The sequence below is a fragment of the Chenopodium album genome, chromosome 9 (assembly GCF_948465745.1).
Source record: "Chenopodium album chromosome 9, dcCheAlbu1.1, whole genome shotgun sequence".
NCBI lineage: Eukaryota > Viridiplantae > Streptophyta > Magnoliopsida > Caryophyllales > Amaranthaceae > Chenopodium > Chenopodium album.
The window spans coordinates 7,224,014-7,246,297 of record NC_137842.1 but is presented as its reverse complement, the minus strand read 5'-3'; the positions used below and the strand labels follow the sequence as shown (position 1 = coordinate 7,246,297).

The window sequence follows — 22,284 nt, the reverse complement described above, 5'->3', positions numbered from 1 at the left end:
TCTTTTGTTCAGAGACGCGTGGAAAATCCTTTTCAAGCTCTATTGCTCCAGAGACGCGTGGGCATATCATTCAAAAGAGGCTCTTTGTTCAGAGGCGCGTGGACATATCATCAAAGATCTCCTATTTCCTACAAAGCTCTTTTGCTCAAAGATGCGTGGGCATCCTATTATCAAGCTCTTCTTTCAGAGACGCGTGGACACATCATTTAGAAGTTCATATTAAAAAAGAATATAATAAAGAAGCTCTTTGTTCAGAGACGCGTGAACATATCAAAAAGAAACTCTTTGTTCAGAGACGAGTGAACATCGAAACAACAAGGTGGCATTCCCAAGATTATGGAGAGTTGTCACAAACAACTGAGGATTGTTTCAAGAGAAGCAATCTTCGATAGTATTCCCTTGGACATGGAATATTATCAATGCGGGTGAGGATTGTTTCAAGAGAAGCAATCTTCGATAGTATTCCCTTGGATGTGGAATATTATCAATGCGGAGGAGGATCGTTTCAGGCGAAGAAACCTTCTATATTGGAAGCAGTTACGGGCGTAGCAGTTTTCAAGCGGGATGGCATCCTCTAGCTTGTAGGATGTCATCAAAACAATCGGTTACTTTCAGAGACGTGTGCTCGACGGTGCAAGATACGCGTTTCTTAACTCTTTTATCTGTTTAACTAACGCTAGTTTGCAGGTATCGGCGTTACAAGAGTGATTTAGGATCGCAGAACGTTCTGAATCATTCTCCGTCCCTATCGATACTTTGACTTTTGTTTTCGAAACTTGGGTTTCTCCAAACTCAGTCAAAGTGGGGGCTTCTGTAAACACCCATTTGTGTCTCCCCAAAACCAAACCCAGTGATGAGTACCTTTCACGTTGAATCATAATCGAATGAAGCGAAAGTGTGGAAAGTCTAGTGTTGCGGATAGTTTTAATTTCTTTTCCCTTCTCTCTGTTTTTGAAAACTTATTTTAAGAAAACAGCCAATCCAGTTTGGTTGGTTCATTATATGGGTCCAATGGTAGTGTAGTTGGATGGGGCTTGACAAGACCTTTCCAACGATATATTATAAGCCCAATTCCGATGAATATTGAGGAAATTATGGCCGATTTACTAAACTGGGACCGGTTTGAGCTTTATATGCGGCCCAATGATCTAGGGGAGGGCCTAAAATGATTTATCATTCCTAATGCAATTAGGAATGGTTTTAGTCTTCTAGATTCTTCTAGAAGGTTCTTTTCATTCCTAATTCAATTAGCATTGATAAATTGACTTTTGTTGACTTTTCAGAGTTTTAATTAAAATCAAAAAGCATTTTCGAGGAAAAGATACGATTTTATCCTCCAGTACGGCAAACTTATCTGATTTTCGAAAACGCGTTAAAAACAGGCCTGGCACCTGACTCCAGGCATTGCCGCTTGGAACCAGGCCTGGCGCCTGGCGCCAGCCATTGGCGCCTGGTGCTAGTCATTGACGCCTGGCGCCAATTAGCCAGGGTTGGCGCCAGCTCTGTTTTACGTGCGCCAATCTCGTTTTGCGTGCGCCAAGTGCTCTGTTTTGATATTTTATCTTTTTGGCTGATTTCTCTATAAATAACGTATTAAAAATTCCGTTTTCATTCACCTACAATCAGTTTTCATTCGCAATCATTAATTCTCTAATTCTCTCTTAATTATTCATCAACTCTCATCAAGATTTTCTTGATTATTCTCTCTCTCTCTCTTTTTCTAAACTAGCCTTTTCTCAAATACAAAATTCCGCATTCGCAAGACTTAGAAACACCTAGCCATATTCGAAGTTGCCTTTGTCCTAGACGTGAAAGGTTTAATTTCTGAGGGTTTGGTCCCAAATCTCTCTTTCAATTATTTAATTTAATTGTTTTGATTATTATTTTCCTTGAAGTTACTAACGTGTGTATTTTGTTATTAGAAAGAGGTACGAAGCATCAAAGTAAGTGCTTTAATGGTTTTAATTGATATTATGATGTAGAAATCATGTTTAAATTGTTATTATGATATTCTAGTATCATGTTTAGGGAAAAGGTTATAATATTAAATATATTTATTATGATTCCTACGATGCTTCCTATGTCCTTCCTAATATTTATGATTGTTAGTATCATGTTAGGGTTAAAGATTTGATTTTTATTGCTTAGTGACATGCTAGGGTTTGTTATTAATCTTGTTAGTATCATGCCTAGGATCTTGCTATTATTATGCTTTAATATTAACATGAACATGATTATGATTATAATTGTTATAATTTATGAATATTACTATTATTATTATTTTGATGATGATTATTTTATTCATGATTATTTTTATAATGATTTTATTTATTATGTTGCTTGATATTTATTTTTATTGCTTGATCACGTCTTTTATGCATGTTTAAAGGGAATTTTGGTACTTGTAATCACGCTTAATAAGATATTTAATAATCTTGTTTAGGGTTAATGTGATTATAATTTCAAGTGATCACCAATAATAGTTTATTTGTGCATTAATATTCAACCAACATAGATAAAACAGGTTTAGGGTAATCCTATTGATTGTATGTTAATTAGAAAGCACATATGAATACGATCAGAATAAAGTAGAGGCCTATTATTAGGGCAGATTCAATCTCTTTTAGGTTGGATTTGTACCTTCATCCCCGAACACTTATTTGGTTCTAGACCTTATGGAGTTTACGATCTCTTGGATTGTTAAGGGGTGTTACCTTCACCTCGTGAACGGTTTACAAGTTCCTAAAACTTGTTGGCGACTCTTTTGCTCTATCTTCTCCCCTTTTGGACGCCACCGTACTTTAGTGTATGATCACAGTGGGTTTCAAGCTAGGGGTTTAACGCTTGAAATTTATTCCCTACAACATCATTCTTAACTCATGTCTTTGTTCTATACCTAGCCTTGGAAATGGGTAATTAGAATAAAACCAACAAGTATAAAAACTTGAATACTCCCAATAACCAAAAAAATACTTTGAACCAGATCACATACGGGCCAATTCCCACCAATGGCGGACCCACACACTGTCCTGGGTGGCACGTGCCCCCCCTTTATTAAAAAATATCTTATTGACCCTTAAAAAAAAATTCTGATCAACGTGCCCCCACATTCTTCCGTCAGAAATCCCATTAGACTATGACTATTACTCTATTAGAGTAGTAAGTTACCTTTTGATTGAGGCTCTGACAAGTGACAAAAAGTAAAATAATAATAATAAAAAAAAAAACCTTAAAAGTACAATTAAAAAAAAAAAAAGAAATACTACTACTTCTAGGATTCTACACCTAACCCCTATATACCTAAAATCTAATGTTTCCAATTTTCCCCTTCCCAAAATCCCACTATTCCTACTCGTACAAATCCCCAAACCCTAATACCCCAAGGTCCCCAACCACACTAAAAAAACACATTGTCCCAACTGTAAAAAAATACGAGACTACGAGTAGTTTGCAAATTGCAATTACTCCGTATTCAATAGTTTTAATCTTTAGGTTTCGACGAAAGTGAAAATTGGCCGAATTCTTGTGTAATTTTGTATTATTTCTTGTTTGTGGGTGTCACGTCTACCAAATTAAGGTCAGTTACTTTCTTATTATCCTTTGTTATTCTTTAATGTTCTAATTTTTGTCTTGATTTGGTTTTTGAATGTTGATAATTTTAATAAATTTTATAATTGAAATTGATATGAATTATATAATATGTTGAATATTGGACAATAATAATTTGTTACGGTGGTACTTTATACTATTAGTAAATCGTAAATTTGTTTGAGGGAATGAGGGATTATCAGTTAATTGTAAATCTATACAAAATAATTGTATCTTGTTAAAGTAATTGTAAAAAATCTAATTATACTCATTTAAAATTACAGTATGAAGAGAACAAAAACAAGAGATATTACAAGTTTTTTTTCAAAAAGAGTTCATAAAGAATCTGGTGCTATGTCTAGTCCTAATCCTCCCCATTCTCAAGCAAATCAACATGATATGTCTCAACCAATTGATAATCCTCCATCTCAAGAAACTGTAAGTAGCCCTCACAATTTAGGAGGTGAAGCAGAAATTGGAGCTAGTTCAAATCCTAAGACTGAAGCTCCAAACGATGAAGAAAGATTAACTGTGGTTGATGTTCTAAATCTTCCTCATGATCCAGGACTAAGAAAAAAGATATATGAGTTTCATCCAGATGACAGGGATCTTGTTAGGAGAGCATATATTCAAAGAAAACTTTGTCAGCCTAAAGACTATGAATTTCCTCAAAGATCTTTTGGGTCGAAAATGCGTCGTTTTAACCCTAATTGGTTTAAAAAGTATAAATCTTGGCTTGAGTATAGTGTTGAAAAGGATGCAGCGTTTTGTTTTCCTTGCTATTCATTCAAGAATGAAAATTCACCGGGTGGAGATGCTTTTGTAAGTGGTGGATTTAGAGCTTGGAATAAAACACATGCATATGATAATCATATTGGAGGACATATGAGTGCCCACAATCAAGCTATGGGGAATTTTAATGCTTTTAAAAATCAGATTGGTTCCATTGCATCTAGTTTATCTAAGCAAACTGAGGATACTATGAGTAAGTATCGAAAGAGACTACAAGCTTCTATTAAGTGTTTGAGGTGGTTATTACTTCAAGGGTTACCCCAACGTGGTCATGATGAAAGTGAGTCTTCGTCGAATCGAGTTAATATTTTAGAACTTCTGAAATTTCTTGCAACTAAAAATTTTGATGTTCGGCAAGTAGTTCTTGAAAATGCTCCGGGTAACTCTCAAATGACATCTCCAACTATTCAAAAAGACATCATTAATGCTTGTGCAAAAGAAACAAGCAAAGCAATAATTGATGAATTGGGAAGTGATTTTTTTGCTATTCTTGCTGATGAGTCTGCTGATATATCTGATAAAGAACAAATGGCTCTTTGTTTGCGATACATAAATAAAAGAGGAGAGGTGACTGAGCGCTTTCTTGGTATTATCCATGTTGCTGATACCAAATCTCTGACACTAAAAGCTGCTATAGAATCTTTACTTATGGAGAATTATCTCACTTTTTCTAAAGTTCGTGGTCAAGGTTATGATGGTGCCAGCAATATGCAAGGTGAAATTAACGGCCTTAAAACTTTAATTAAAAGTGAATCTGAATCTGCATATTTTGTTCATTGTTTTGCCCATCAACTCCAATTGACTCTTGTTGCCGTAGCTAAGAAAAATGCTGATTGTGGGTGGCTATTTGTTGATGTGCTTGCACCATTATTGAATTTTATGGGTGGTTCACCTAAGAGAAAATAATTTCTTCGACAAAAACAGACTGACACATGTTGCGGAGGCACTAACTTTGGGTAAACTTGAATCGGGAACTGGTTTAAATCAAGAGCGTAGCTTGAGTAGACCCGGCGATACTCGTTGGGGTTCTCACTTTAGAACCATTTTGAATGTGCTTAATTTATATCCCACGGTTCTTGAGTCACTTAATGACATTGGAGCTATTTCTGATCGTGTTGATAGGAATAAAGCTCACTCACTTATTGATGACATTTGATTTTATCTTTGTGGCACATTTGATGATTGAAGAGTATATTTTCTATTACAAATGAGTTGAACATGGCATTACAAAAAAGTGATCAAGATATTGTGAATGCAATGACAATGGTTGATGTAACTAAGAGACATTTACAAAAGTTACGAGATGATGGTTGGGATTCTCACATGGAAAAAGTAACCACATTTATGGTTAAGTATGACATTGGAATTCCTAACATGGAGGAAAAGTATGTTGTCCCAGGGAGACGACACTTTCGTGGTGGTAGGCCACAAGTGACTAATCTTCACCATTTTCGAGTTAAAGTTTTTCTAAGTGTCATTGATCTACAATTGCAAGAACTTGATTATCGATTTGATGAGGTAAGTAAGGAATTACTTATATGCATGTCTTGCTTCAATCCCATTAACCGATTTTCTTCTTTTGACATTAACAAATTGATCTGACTTGCTAAATTTTATCCCAATGAATTTTCGAGTGTTGAAATTTCTTTTATGGAAGATTCACTTAAAAATTTTATTGTGGATATAAAAAGTGATGAGAGATTTTTGAATTTGAAGAACCTTAATGAGCTTTCCATGAAACTTTTTGAAACACAAAAGAATGAAACTCATCCGATAGTATACCTGCTTTTGAAGTTAGTGTTGCTTCTCCCTGTGGCGACAACAAGTGTTGAAAGAGCTTTTTCAGGAATTACTCAAATTAAAAGCGAATTGCGCAATAGCATGGGAGATCAGTTGTTGAATGATTGTTTGGTTACTAGTCTTGAAAAAAAAAATTATTTTTGAATGTAAGCATAGATGCTATCGTAAACCGATTCCAAAATATGAAAACTCGACGAGAACAATTGTAACTTTTTAAGTAGAACTTTGTTATGATCGAAATTTTTTTATTACATTATGAATTTACCTCTATGAATAGAAGTTTTTTTTTTAAAAAAAAAAAAAATCGTCTATATCCTTTTATTTTGGTAGATATTGGTGCCCCCCTTTGTTGAAAATCCTAGATCCACCACTGATTCCCACTGTAGGGGACCATAGAAAAATAAATAATAAAGATTGTACCTCATTCTTAACTCATGATTATCATCTCCTTACCATCATGCCAAGGACTAAGGTGTATAATGCCGAGCCTCAAACCAAGAACAAAACAATAATTCTCAACCTTTGATCTCATACTTCGATCAAATAATCATTCACAAACTAATACATAGTATCTCAATAATGGCACGAGTTCCCAAATTAATTACATAACAATTCGATTAATAAATATCTCAACTCTTAGGGCAATCAAACTAGTACCCAAAATTAATCAAATCTCAACCCAAAAATAATACTCCGTATTAGTAACCCTAAACCTCAAAACAATACTCCCTATATCAACAACATTAAAAAAAATCTTAAAATAATAACATAATCAATATAATCAATCATACAACAGAATAATACAACAATTAAATTATATATCATGACATATTAACCAATATATACACATAACTTTATCATCATACGAATAACAACAAATTATAATATTTGCACATAACTATACAAAAGTATATCACAAACATCTCTAAAAAAAAAAGTTTCGTGTCATTACCTTGTAGATCAAAGTACTTGATTGCACAACCAAACTTTGTGAACCAAATTGAAAGTATTAGCAAAATAAATGTTTTCCAAAAATATGGGTGAATAAAATGAATCAAAGCATAAACCATATATGAATAAGGATAAAGATGGGTTTGGTTTATGAAACTTACGCATAGTAATTAAAAGAAAACGACAACCCTTTTTTTTAAAAAATGAATTTAAATATTTATCTATACATATAAAAATCTAATTTATCATATAAAGATTCCAACAAAAAAAGTAGGATTTTGTAGTTTAACAAATTTATCAAATAAAAAGTACAACTCAAATTTTATCTTTTATTAAATCATAAAATATATGGGTATTACACGCTGATCCTCATGAGCCGGAGGAATCATCTCCTCAACTGGGCCATACGTCCCCTGATAGCTAATAGACATCCGAGGAGGAACGAACTCAGTAGGCTCAACCTGGCAAAAAACAAATCTAAGTGATTAAAGTCCACTTGGGGGCTATCTAGCAAAAAACAAAAGATAAAAAAAAGCATACCGCTGCCTCCTTGGATAAAACAGGGACCGAAGCAAGCAGTGGCAGCAAATCCTCCTCGTAGCACCGCCTCGTACGAGCATGAGATCGCCAAGGGGTACCAGCAAGCGACCTCTCCACCAAGTTTATCAGCATCGCCTCATAGAATGTGCGTCGAGGCGGAGGAGCGGGGACGGTGAAAATCTCCGAAGAGTGTTGAACAACCACTCTCTCGCCAAGGTACACCACGGCCTCGTACGTCCTTTGAAAGTAGCGACACTCAATAGTGTACTGTGCAGCCAGCGCGGGAATAGCCAGATCGGCCCATGGCCGATACACTACATCAGGCTCCTACAAAACATGTATGTAAGATAAATTCTATTAAAAGGCAATACAAGAGACAAGTGTCCAAAAAGAACATACCGAGAGGATCAACTCTCGGACATGGGCAGTAGTAGCCTGATCACTTATGCGACCTCCCCAACAGCCGCCGATAGGGAGCTCGCGAGGAGATGGTCTCGTCGGCGCTAGCGACGGAAAATATTCATAGAACCAAATCTACAAAAACAAAATAAGATCATTGAATACTAGTAAGAATCTAGAGCTAAATTTAAAAAGGGATAAAGTATACCTCTACGATTCTCCAGAAGCTGGAGAGTGCGATATCTCCCGTGAAAGCTCTGTGACGATAGGAGCGTCGCAAGCCCAGCAAAAAATCAGCATAGGCCAAGCTGGCCCACTCATAGGTCCCGACTAGCTGAAGGTCGCGGAGAGCAGGGAGGTAGTAGAGAAGTACTCGGCTACCTTTGTCAGGAGAAAAGGTCCATGACAACAAGATAAGAACGAAAATGCGCACCCTCTGCTCACCTGTGGTCGCATCATCCTCAAAATCCATCGCTAGAGTAGACCGGTGGATACACCGAGCACTAAGTCGTGTCGGCTCAGCCTCGGCACGGGCCTGAATAGTAATCGGACCCAACAACTCCTCAACTATCGGAGAAAGGACAATAATCCTACTGTCAAATGGTGGTGCAGTCGAACGGAACTCCAGTCCCGAGATAAGATTGAAGTCAGCAGGGGTGACAGTCATCTCGCCCCAAGGAAAGTGAAAGGTGTTGGTGGTGTCCCAGAAGAACTCCACCAAAGCTCGAACCACGTGGTGGCTCGCGTCGAGAGAGTACATGGCCTGAGTGGCCCGAAGCAAGGCAGTCAGCCCACGAGACTCCCAGAGCCGTCGCAACTCCTCATCGTTCCAAAAATATTTGTCGTACAAATAGCCAATGGTCTCATTGCCAGAGCTGTGGCTACGAGTCCTCTCGCTGACGTTCCCGCGACGCACCCGCTCATAGATGTGGTGCTCGGGAGCGAAAAAAAATTACGCTCATCCCACTCAGGGAAGGGTCCTAGAGAGGTGGATGGCTCCTCGCCCTCACCGACAGGCTCGTGCTCCCGTCGAGTATCCCTAGACCGAGAGCCGGAAATGCATTGTCTAGCCATACTATATTATGCAGAATGACAAAAATTAAGGCTCTATAGTATCTAAGGTTCACCTAGTTGCATGATACTATGTTCGCAACAAAACAGAGTACGTAGTACCAAAATAGAGCACGATTAAAAATTCAAGCATATATGGCATTTTCAAGCAATTAAACAATTTCTTGCAATACTATGACAATTATTGTGACAAATTGTACAAGAATAGCTAGCAAAAACGCGAAGAACAAACCGCATTGTTCTCACGACCTCAAGGGGTTCAACAATAGTGAATCGTTCGTTTCTCCACCAGATTGAGTCAAACAAGTCTCAAAATACTCCCAAGGCAATATACAAGCATAATCAAGCAATTTAATGGCATAAAATTCAACAAACAGAGCAAATTAAGCAAAGTAAATTTTGAATTTTTAGAAAAATTTGTGAAATAACATACGAAAGTTCAGCAAAATTCGAGTGAGTTCGAAGAAAACTTACATAGATCAGCAAACTAGATGAAACAAGCTTCGATTTGCAAAAACTTTGAGCGGATTTGGTTGAGAAATGAGCGAGAACGAGCGAGTTGAAGTTTCGAGCGATTTGCGAACAAATAACAGCAGCAACGGCGAAATGAAGAAGAAAGGGGATTTATTCGAAAATCCCGAATGCAGCGCTAGACGACGAAATTGTCGCCTGGAGACAAGCAAAATTTTCGGCAACAAGGCCTTCCAGCAGGTGCTGGTGCGGCGACGGAGTATATATGTGGCCCCGTAGTATGGTTATGTGGACCTCATGCAACAGTTTGGGTTCTTTGGTACGCCAGTTAGCCCCTTTAAGCAATTCGACATGATTTACTAATCGGCTCGATTACAATAACATAAAGTGATCGACCTGATAAATGATCGTCTAACTTAGCTTAAAGCGCCTAAACTTTGGCTCATTGCAAAGGCACCGACATAATGGTTCACAAGCAACAAAAGCGCCGACATACTGGCATAGCGGAAGCAAAGTTCAAGCGAGCTTCAAGGATCAACAAGCGTTGGTCTCGGTAATTTTCTTCGAAATATTATCGCAAAAAATGAGGATGACATCAAGAGAATATATCTTCAACAGAATTCCCTAGCTTGTGGAAGGTTGTCAAAAGCAGGAGGTGATTTCAAGCGAAAATATCTTCGATCATGTTCCCTGGCTTGCGAAAGATGGTCACAAGGCAAATTAAGATCGTTTCAAGCGAAGCAATCTTTGATAGTGTTCTCTGGCTTGCAGAAGACTATCACAGCGGAAATTAGAGGTAGTTACAAGCGTATCAGTCTTCAAGTGGTATCCCCTAGCTTAAGGAAGATCGTCACAACAAATCGGTTACCTTCAGAGACGTGTGCTCAACGGTGCAAGATACGCGTTTCTTAACTCTTTTATCTGTTTTAAATAATGCTAGTTTGCAGGTATCGGCGTTACAAAAATGATTTAGGATCGCAGAACGTTATGAATCATTCTCCGTCCCTATCGATACTTTGACTTTTGTTTTCAAAACTTGCGTTTCTCCAAACTCAATCAAATTAAAGTGGGGGCTTCAATAAACACACATTTGTGTCTCCCCAAAACCAAATCCAGTGATGAATACCTTTCGTGTCGAATCATAATCAAATGAAGTGAAAGCGTGGAAAGTCTAATGTTGTGGTTAGTTTTTATTTAAAATCTTTCTTTCTGTTTTTGAAAACATACTCTATTTTATGAAAATAGCCAATACAGTTTAGTTTGGTCCATAACAAAGGTCCAATAATGGTGTAGTTGGATTAGGCTCGAAAAGAGCTTTCCAACGATATATTATAAGCCCAATTTTGATGAATAATGAGGAAGTTATGACCAAAATACTAAAATGGGCCCGGTTTGGTTCTTATATGCGGCCCAATGATCTAGAGGAGGGCCTATTATGAATTATCATTCCTAATGCAATTAGGATTGATTATAGTCTTATAGAATCTTCTAGAAGGTTCTTTTAAATCCTAATAGGGTTAGGATTGATAATTATTTTTTATGAGTTTTATTTGGAATAAAAAAGTGTTTTTAACTAAATTACGATTTCACCCTTCGTACGAACTTTACAACTTGATTTTATCAAAAAGTAGATTACGCGTTGAAAACGCGTGGAAAACCTTCTGCATCGCCAAACGACAGGTTTGTCACCTGGCGACAAGCTCTGTCGCCTGGCGACAGAGAGGTGTTTTATTCCTTTTCGAACTCTGATTCTTTTCTATCAATTTCGGACTATTTTCTTATAAATACGGTCCCTGGACCTCCGTTTTTTAATAACCAAAATTCTCTAATTCTTCTCTCTCTCTCTCTCTGTCTCTCTCTAAGCTAAAGCTTATTCTCTCTCTCCCTCTTTCTAGCCTAGCCTTTTATAAACACAATTCCTCATACATTAGCACTAGACACACCTAGCCAAGTTCGAAGTTGTCTTCTCCTTAAACGTGAAAGGTTTGATATTTCTGAGGGTTTGGTCCTAAATCCCTATTTCAATTATTTAATTTAAGTGTGTGTTAATATTTTTCTTGAAGTTACTAACGTGTGTATTTTGTTATTAGAACGAGATACGAGGCATCCAAGTAAGTGCTTTAATTGATTTAATTGATATTTTGATATAGAAATCATGTTTAGGTTGTTATTTTGATTCCTAGTATCATGTTAGGATGCTTTTTCTAGTATCATGTTTAGGGTAAAGAATAAGTTTCTTATATCAATTATGATTTTTATGATGCTTCCTATTTTCTTTCCTAATAGCATGTTAGTATCATATTAGGGATAAAGCTTTGATCTTTATTGCTTAGTAGCATGCTAGGGTTTGTTATTAATCTTGTTAGTATCATGTCTAGGGTCTTGCTAATAATATATGCTTTAACATGATTATTTTAATTATGATTATTATTATTATGTTGCTTGATTATTGATTGTTATTGCTTGATCACACCTTTTATGCATGTTTAAAGGGAATTTGTACTTGTAATCACCCTTAATAAGATAATTAATAATCTTGTTTAGGGCTAATATGATTATAATTCAAGTGATCGCCAATAATAGTTTTGTTTGTTCATTAATATTCAACCAACATAGATTAAACAGGTTTAGGGTTAACCTATTGATTGCATGTTAGTTAGAAAGCGCACATGAATACGAGAAGAATAAAGTAGAGGCCTATTTTATAGGGTGAGTTCTTTCTCTTTTAGATTGGATTCGTACCCTCATCCCCGGACTTCCAGTCATGGTTCCAGACCTATTGGAGTTAACAATCTCATAGATCGTTAAGGGGTGTAGCCTTCACCCCGTGAATAGTTTACAAGTTCCTAAAACTTGTTGGCGACTCTTTTGCTCTAGCTTCCTTCCCTTTGGACGCCACCATGCTTAAGTGTATGATCACAGTGAGGTTCAAGTTTGGGATAACGCTTGAAATATTCCCTATAATAGGTCACAAGATTAAAATTAGGGTTATAACGTCATACTTCAATTCATCTTTGCAATAATATTAAAGTCACACAAATTTTATTGAAGGTTATTGTGTTAAAATTAAGGTTACTATATTTAATATTAGGGTCACTATATTCAATACAAAAACAATTGCGCACGTGTAGAACCTCAGGTCCACAATAATATTATTGTGAACCAGGTCAAAAACACAAGTTTTTTATTTACTCTATTGTCTGCGGCTTCCTAATCCATAAATATTAAGGGGCCGTTTGAATCACCCGGGGTAACGGAATGGAATGAACAAAGGGAATGGAAGAGAATGGAATGAAAATACCCAATATTCTCTATGTTGTTTCTTAAAACAAAGGGAAACAATCCCATCATCTCACCACCACACAACCACCTAATTCATTCACTTTCTACCTTTTCTAGCCACCATCCGTCCACCAAACCACCATCCGCACCTCCACGTACTGCCGGTCGCCTCACCTTCGCCGCCCTTCGCAGCACCTTCACCGCCCTTCTCTGGCCTCGCGCAGCTCTCTCTTCCCCAAAAATCAACCTAGAAAAACCCTAGAAACATCTCAGCCCCTAGAAATCCCTCCCTCTCCCCGAAAAACCACCGTCCGACCCTCCCCCACCCTCAAAACCCTAGCTGCTAGGGTTTCGAGGGTGGGGGAGGGTCGGACGGTGGTTTTGCGGAGAGAAGGAGGGATTTCTAGGGGTTAGGGATGTTTTTGCGTGAGGAGAAGAGAGTTTTACGGGGAGGAGGATAGGCGGCGAGGGTCGTCGGACAGGCGGCGAATCGTGGGTAGTGCGGTGGTTGGGTTTCTCGGTGGTGTATGAAGGTAGGAAGGTGGTGATGTGGTGGTGTGTTGGTGGCTAGGGAATAGGAATGGAAAAGTCTAGGGAGGTGGGGAATGAACTTAGAGGGATTTGGGGTAATGAAGAGGGGAAAGGGAATGAAAGAAAGTGCTAAACAAACATCAACAAAGGGAATCGGGCCAGTTGATTCTCATTCCCTTTCCTAATTACCCAATATTCTCTATGTTGTTCGTTTTTTTTTTTTTTTTTGACAAAGGATACAAAAAACTATATATTAATATTAAAACAAATAGAGTGAATTGCCGCTTCTCCAGCAATTTGGTGAGCTCTGTGGACGTGCTGGCGATCCGCCTTATGAATACCACAAACCTGGAAGCGCGAGGCAAGTTGCAAAATTCTCCGAATAAGCCATTTATAAGCGATGTTACCCTGACCCTCTCCACGAAGCAAGGAGACCAGATTATATGAATCAGTAAAAACCGTGAGAGACAGAATCCCGCAATCTAAAGCCCATTGAAGCCCATACAAGCAAGCTAAAGCCTCCGCATGTAAAGGAGAGGAGCAAACCCCGTAGTTGCTACCTCCAGTAATCCGATCATCCAGCGGATCCTCATTATCCATGCACCAACCCATTCCAGCTTGTAGAGAATCTTTAAACCAGGAGCCGTCCATCTGAAGAGAGAGTAAACTCCTCTCATGGGGGTGCAGGCCAAGCTGAGCCCTGTAAAACCCAGGCGGAGAAGAAGAACCACCATTAGCCTCCGCAATAACAAGAATGCTATTAGAGTTGACAAAGATAGAATGATTCTCCATGACCTCCGCAAACATCGAATCAAAAGGCCGAGACGGCGATGTTTTCCTAAAGACTCTAGAATTACGACATAACCACAAGGTCCAAAGCGTACCGATGAAAGTACCTAAGCGAGTACTTGAAGGCCCATCCTGACTGATAAAAAGTCGGATATATTCTTGGATCCAATCTGAGAGAGAAAGGTCTCCATTAAATTCTGAGCGAATGCCAAGGCATCCACCCCTCCAAATCGAACGCGCACTGGCGAACATCCTGAAAAGGTGCTGTAAATCCTTTGGTTCCGTACTATAGAGGTCACAAAAAACATCTTGAATTGGAACTCCTCTGTGATTGAGTTCAACCTTGACCGCTAGAGCACGATGTAACAACTTCCATAAGAACAACTTCCATTTCGATTGCAACTAAAGAGACCAAAGAACCTTCCAAAAGGAGTCAGTAGCAGAAGGTGTAGAAGAAGGAGAAAGCTGTTGTTGAAGCATTACATAGCCAGTCTTAATCGAGTACTTTCCAGCAGGGGTACCCGGCCAGTAACAGAAATCATCTTGATTAGTATCAGGAAGTTCCATTGCTAGGATAGCAGAAGCATCCGCAGGAACAAACGAATCAACAATTTTAGTACCATCCCACCCCATCGTCTGATGGTTGATGAAAAAACTGACAGTATGTGGGGCGCCATTTGGCAAAGGAATTCCAGGTTTGAACTCTGGAATGCACCCATTGACCCACTTAGCAGAACCAGCTAAAGTAGACTGACCGTTTCCAATTTTCCAACTACAACCCTGTTTCAAAATAGTGTCCGCCTTTAATAACCCCCGAAGGCCATAAGAATACCGACCAGAGTACCGAGGTCGAGTGCTATCAATGTTGGACAGAAAGGTTGTGCGAGCACCGAAAACTCTGGAGACTAGAAGCTGCGGGTTGGTAACGATTCTCCAAACCTGTTTCATTAGAAACGCCTTATTTAAGGAAGACAAGCAGCGAATACCCAAGCCCCCTAATCCGCGAGGAAGATGCATGGTATCCTTGTTTACCCAGTGCATGCCTTTGTTGTCCGAGTGTGCCCAAAAGAAGCGCATGAGAAAGGAATCAATTTTCCCCGTTACAGAAACTGGCAACTCATAGCAAGCAAGCACATGGGATGCCATTGCAACAAGGATTGAGTTAATGAAAATTAACTTATGCGGTTGAGACAACCGAATTACGTTTAAACAATGGATTCTTCCAATAATTTTATCAATGATGAATTAGAAGTGATCCTTCTTCTTTCCTGTGTTGTTCGTTTTTAAAACAAGTTATCAGCCGGTTTTTGCCTGTTAAAATTCAACACCCCCCAAAGGTTGTAATATTAATAATTAATCAAAAGGTTGTATTATTAAAAAAGAATCGGCCAAATGTTGTATTATTATTTGCAATTTTTCCTGAAAAAAATAAACCTTAGTTGGGATAATTAGAAGTAAATCGGCAATAGTTGGGATTATTAAAGTGTACTTTTCCAAAAAAAAAATTATATTAAAATAAGATTGTATTTAGATTATGACTTTTATTTTATATAAAAATCTAAAGTAAAATTCTTAAAAATATCTACTTGCACATTATAACTATTTCATATTTAAATATTTTCTTTCTCATATTTTTATTATATTAATACGAAGTATATTTCATGCGGATGTGAACTAAAAAATATTTATGTCAAGAATTAAACTCGAGTCCATTAAAAAATACGAAGTAAATAAGAAGTCATACCATCTTTGCTATCGAATACCTTTGTTTATTTATGTTTCTTAAATATTGACTAGTTAATTCCCCAGATAAACAAAATCTGGGGGTATAGTCGTCTTGTCAAATACTAGTGGAGGCGTACATGCATCTTTTCATGTACTAGTTGAGGGGTACATGTGTAATTTCCTAAATGCAAGTTGTGAACCGTAATTGGACAGCTCACCAAAAGTACTGAATAAATGACCACGCGTACGCTTTTTCAATATATTTACAAAAATGCCACCAGATTAACGAAAATTCATTTATCTGGCAGATTATCTTGTATTTGTCCCTTAATATACTCGTAGTTAATGCATGACATGAGATTTTTTTTTATACAATTTTTTTTTTCTTCAACTAAATCTATAATAAAAGTATTTAAGATTATTATAATACAAGAAAACTTAATTTAAAATAAAGAATATTTAACGTATAGACCGGGGCATCGTCCCAACTAAACACTAATATATACTCAGTGGCGGAACCAGCCTTGGTCATGCTGGGTCACGTGACCTAGGGAAAAATAAAAGAAAAATCAGTTTTCAATTAAAAATACGGAGTACAGTAAAAAAAAAAAAAAAACCACACTCTCAGAGCCTGTGTCTTACTCCCATGCTCCTTTTTTCTCTCTCTTCCCCTCTTTCACGCTCTTCCTCTCTCTTCCCGTCTTTATCACACTCCTCTCTTTTTTGTTTCTTTCTCCTCTCTTTTTCTGTGCTTATATTTTGTTTCTCTCCTTTTTTTTTTCCTTTCTCTCTTTTTCTTTCTTTTTAGCTGACTTATCAATTTTGTTTTTTTAAAAGTTAAGTATTTTCATTTTCATGGTTATGTGATTTATTTCATGTAATTATTTGATTTTTTATTTTTATTTTAATTAATTCACTATAGCAGCTTTGTGTTTTTTTTTTTTCTTGTTAGGTTATGAATTTATTATTTGATTTTCATGTGATTCATTTGATTATTTTTTAGTTTTGTCATGTTGTTATGTTTTAAGACATTATATTAAATGGTTTTTCTTTTAAATTGTGTTGTATGGATGTTTTAAGTTTACGTTTATATAATTAAATTGGGTAATTTTAATTTTGAAAAAAAAAATTAACTTGGATATTTTTGACAATATTAAATTAAATTGTCACTTTAATTTTCATAATGAAAAGGAAAAAAAAAAGTGTGATATATGGTCAATAAGTGACGGTGACCTAGCACTCCTAAAAACCTGGATCCGCCACTGTATATATATACTTATATATTAAAAAAAAAACATTCCTAAAACAGAATAGGTTCCACATGTCACCTTTTTCAAGTTCGACATGTAAGAAATATGTGCCACATGTCACTATAAACATGACATATCACCTTCATAACATGTATTAGGTTTGCAACTAGAAAATGCTTATTACAAGAATCGAACTCAAGACCAACAAGTCTTACCATCTTAGCCATTTATTATTTGTGTTTTTTTATCCACGAAAGTATAGTTAACTTAGATAAGTTAATTAGTGTTTTATTATACTACTCTGTCCGTCCCTAAATTAAAAACCTCTTTTTCTTTATTATGTGAGTAATAAAAGCTCGAAAGAAGCTTTGTATTAAGAAACAGATGGAGTATTTGTTTCCATTATGTAATGATTGGGTTTGACAACTAAAAAATGTTTATAGCAAGACTTATTAAACTCTAAACCAACAAGTAATCAAGTACAAACTAGCAACCCGGGACATCGCCCGGGCCACACACTAGTTAGCTTTTAAAAATTGTCAAACCTCTTACCTCTAATAGGGCTCAATAAGCTATAAAAGTTCTTATAAAAGCTCTTTACCGACGGACGGGCAGAATACCGAATATTGTGAGACTAGTTAATGCCCGAGCCATGCTCGGATTTTTCCAATTAATACATGGTTGGATTAATTTTATGCATAACATGAAAAGTAAAATTTGTATAATGATTAGTGGTCAATAAATGGAATTATCAATGTGTAACTTACCTTTTATTTATTTTTTTTAAATTCGATCAAATTGGAAATAGGATTATGTACGTTGAAAAAAAAAAATCTATCTTATCTTTTTATCTTGATAAAATCTAATATATATATATAAAGGGGAGTTTTTTCCCGAGTTTTTAGAGAGCCACATAGGATCTAATTTTCATAGTGTGCCATGTAGGATTATAAATTTTAGTAGTAACCAATTAAATAGGAGATTATTAAAATCTTTTATAATTAAATAATTCAAATGCCATGTAAGCAAAATTGGCAAATGAGATTTTCCAATTTAAATTAATTAAATATAAAATATTATCTTTTCATATTAGGAATTTATCTAAATATATAACAAATTTTAGCACACAAATATATGTATAAAAAAATTATTTTTAAAAAATTCAAACAAACCATGCATCGCACGGGCTTCATCTAGTTATTTTTTATTTTTGTATGAAAAAAATGACAATAAAAAAAATGCTTTTAGATGGAAATTTTTTAATAGGGTGTTCCCACTTAAGAGTTATTTTGAGGATTACTTTAGTCTTTATGTTTAGTTAGATAGATAGATTTGTGATTATTGATTAATATACTTCCCGCCAAACAATTTTTTTTTTTTTTTTTAAAAAAAAAAAAAAAAAAAAAAAAAAAAAAAAAAAAACCAATTTTATAGACCTTCAAAGTCCAAACATTCATTTGCCAATGAATTGTTATAGAAAAAGATCAGTTGCAACATTTCATCATCCCCAAATTCAATTCTCTGTAATTTCGCTATATAAGCGTGCATTTCAGACATTCTTAGACCAACATAATACCTCAGACCATAAATTCAACGATACAGATTTACTATCATGGCTTTCTTATCACCCAAACCCAGAAATTTCTCAATTTCATACCAAAGGTTTCTCAAATATTACCAATCATTCCATTGGGAAGGCTTTGCATTGCATTTGCTTCAAGGGTTTGATCCCTTTCAGCATATTTCATTCAAATACTTTGATTGGTATGTATTCGAGATTTGGGTGTATTGATGCTGCCCACCATGTGTTCGATAAAATGCCACAAAGAAATGAGGCTTCTTGGAATACTTTGATTTCTGGGTTTGTAAGAGTTGGTTTGTATGTGAAGGCTTTTAAGTTATTTTGTGAAATGAGAAGTTTTTCTGACTTTGCTTCGAATGGGTTTGTGATATCGAGTTTGATCGCTGGTTGTAGTAGATCAAATAGTATGATTTCTCAAGCATTTCAATTACATGGTTTTGTTGTTAAGTCAGGATTATTGGATGATGTCTTTGTTGTTACTTCTATGCTGCATTTTTACGGAACTAATGGGTTTTTGATGGAGGCTAAGACTCTTTATCAGGGCATGCCATATAAGAGTGTAGTTACTCGAACTGCGCTGATGGTTGTGTATTCTGATAGTGGACAACCTCAGGAAGTTATTGATATGTATCAACAGATGAGGCAAGAGGGGGTAGGCTTCAATGAGAATACATTTACTGTGTTGATCAGTTCTTGTGGGATGCTTCAGTATCCAATTTTGGGTCTGCAAATTCTTGGATATGTTATAAAGTTTGGGTTCGAGTCAAATCTGTCGGTTGCTAATTCTCTCATATCAATGTTTGATAGCTTTGGATATTTGGATGAGGCATCATATGTGTTTGATTTGATGAAGCAACGGGATACAATCTCTTGGAATTCAATAATTACAGCATATGGTCATCACAAGCTTTGTGAAGAATCCTAGGATACTACAGGCAGATGCGTTTCGTTCATGATGAGGTGAACTCGGTTACACTTTCCAGCTTGTTATTGGCTTCTGATAATGTTGATTTTGTAAAATGGGGCAGGGGTATTCATGGTCTTGTAGTCAAATATGGATTTCATACTGACGTTTGTGTGTGCAATACTCTTCTTACCATGTACTCTGGAGCTGGACAACTTGATGATGCCGAGTTGATATTTACTACAATGCCAGAGAAAGATTTAATCTCATGGAATTCAATGATAACATGTTATGCCCAAAATGGAAAATCCATGGATGCCTTTCGATTTTTGAGTAGGCTTTTGAAGGCAAGGGCATCAATAAACCAAGTCAGTATTGCTAGTGTGTTAGGAGCATGTACCAGCCAAGAGTTCCTTCCTGAAGGCATTGTTGTCCATGCTATTGCTGTCAGTTCTAGCCTTGTCAATAATTTGATTCTTGGTAATTCGTTGGTTACCATGTATGCAAATTTTGGTTTGACAATTCAATCAATCAATCAATCAATCAAAGCCTTAATCCCAAAAGTGGGGTCGGCTAACATGAACCAAATTTGATTATTCCGTGTAGTCATCAACATAAATCTTTCTCCTCCATCCCTTACGATCCAAAACTTCATCCTCACGTAAATCCATGCACTTCATATCCTTCCTCACTCCTTCCAACCAAGTCATCTTTGGTTTGACAATTAAAGCTCAAAAAGTTTTTGAGACGATGCCTGATCAAGACACTGTCACATGGAATGCTTTGATTGGAGGATATGCTGAAAATGAAGAAGCTGATGAAGCATTTATGTCCTATAAGTTGATGAGAAGAAGAGGCTTGCAAGAAAATTACATAACCATAGTGAATGTTCTTTCTTCGTTTTCTTCTTCCAGTAGTCTGTTGATGCGTGGAATGTCTGTTCATGCACATATTGTTTGTACAGGTTTTGAATCAGACGAGTATGTGAAGAATTCTCTTCTTACTATGTATGCCAAATGTGGTGATCTTGACTCAAGCAGTGTACTATTCAATATATCCAGGAACATAACTCTTGTCACTTACAATGCCATAGTTTCTGCTAATGCACGTCATGGCCGGGGAGAAGATGCATAGAAACTGTTCAAAAATATGTACAATCTGGGGATAGATTTAGATCAATTTACCTTTTCCAGTGCTTTTGCTGCTGCAGCCAACTTGGCAATTCTGGAAGAGGGTAAAATGCTCCATGGACTGACCGTTAAAATTGGGTTGGACATAGATTTGCATGTAATAAATGCTGCAATGGATATGTATGGGAAATGCGAGGAATTGGATGATGTCTTGAATATACTTCCAGAAGCAGTTAACAGGTCATGGTTATCATGGAACATTCTAATTTCAACTTACTCAAGGCATGGGCTTTTTCAACAAGCAAGAGACACTTTTCATGAAATGCTTGATGCAGGGATAAGACCTGATTATGTGACTTTTGTCTGCCTTCTAAGTGCGTGTAGTCATGGGGGCCTTATTGAGAAGGTCTTGAATATTACTATTCCATGACAAGGGATTTTGGAATTCCACCCGGAATTGAGCATTGTGTATGTGTGGTTGATTTGCTTGGGCGATCAGGAAGATTCGCTGAGGCTGAGTAATTTCTGATTGAAATGCCAGTATCTCCCAATGGATTTGTTTGGCGGAGCTTATTGGCTTCTTGTAGAGTTCATGGTAATGTCGAACTTGGTAAAAAAGCTGCACAGCAGCTTATTCAAATGGGACCTGATGATGACTCTGTATATGTTTTGTATTCAAACGTATGTGCATCAAGTGGGAACTGGGAGGCTGTGGGGAGTATCAGAAATCAAATGCAATTGGGTAATGTAAAGAAAAAGCCTGCATGTAGCTGGGTCAAGTTGAAGAACAAGGTCAGCTCTTTTGGAATGGGAGACAAAACCCACTCTCAGACAAATCTAATAGATGCAAAGCTCAAAGAAGTCAAGAAGCTGATTTCTGAAGCAGGTTATGTCCCTGATACAAGCTTTGCTTTGCATGATACGGATGAAGAGCAGAAGGAACACAATTTATGGAGCCACAGTGAGAGACTTGCTCTTGCTTACGGGTTAATTAACTCCCCAGAAGGCTCAATCATCAGAGTATTCAAGAACCTTCGTGTCTGTGGTGATTGCCACTCTGTTTTTAAGTTTGTTAGTGCTGCAGTTGGCAGGGAAATTCTATTGAAGGATCCCTACCGGTTTCATCACTTCAAAGGTGGCAAGTGTTCATGTGGGGATTTTTGGTAGCCGGGATGCCATTGTATAGCTTCATAGTAGTGAAGTACACACACACACACAAACAATTTTACCTCCTTTAACTCCTCTTACCTGTACTTATTAGTGAAGTACAAACACACAAACAATTATAACTCCTCTTTTCCTGTACTTCTTAGTGAAGTGTGCAATGAACTGGTGTTAGGGAAGAGGGGCAATTTAGGGAGTAGATTAAAGGAGAACTTAGTTAGTTTGTTAGGGAAATGCTCTGTAAATAGACATAATTAGAGAGATAATCATGTTGAATTTTGTTGAATGTGTTGGGTTAGCTTTAAAAGGCTAAAT

General features: G+C 36.8%; 1 protein-coding gene and 1 pseudogene across 1 annotated transcript; both read left to right on the top strand.

Moving 5' to 3' along the window:
- Nucleotides 1–3,942: 3,942 nt before the first annotated feature.
- Nucleotides 3,943–5,286, top strand: LOC145557392 (uncharacterized). Its single transcript, XM_081618575.1, has one exon. It carries the CDS (start codon nt 3,943–3,945, stop codon nt 5,284–5,286), a length of 1,344 nt encoding a protein of 447 aa, XP_081474701.1.
- Nucleotides 5,287–18,602: 13,316 nt separating this feature from the next.
- Nucleotides 18,603–22,284, top strand: LOC145559507 (pentatricopeptide repeat-containing protein At2g03880, mitochondrial-like; annotated as a pseudogene).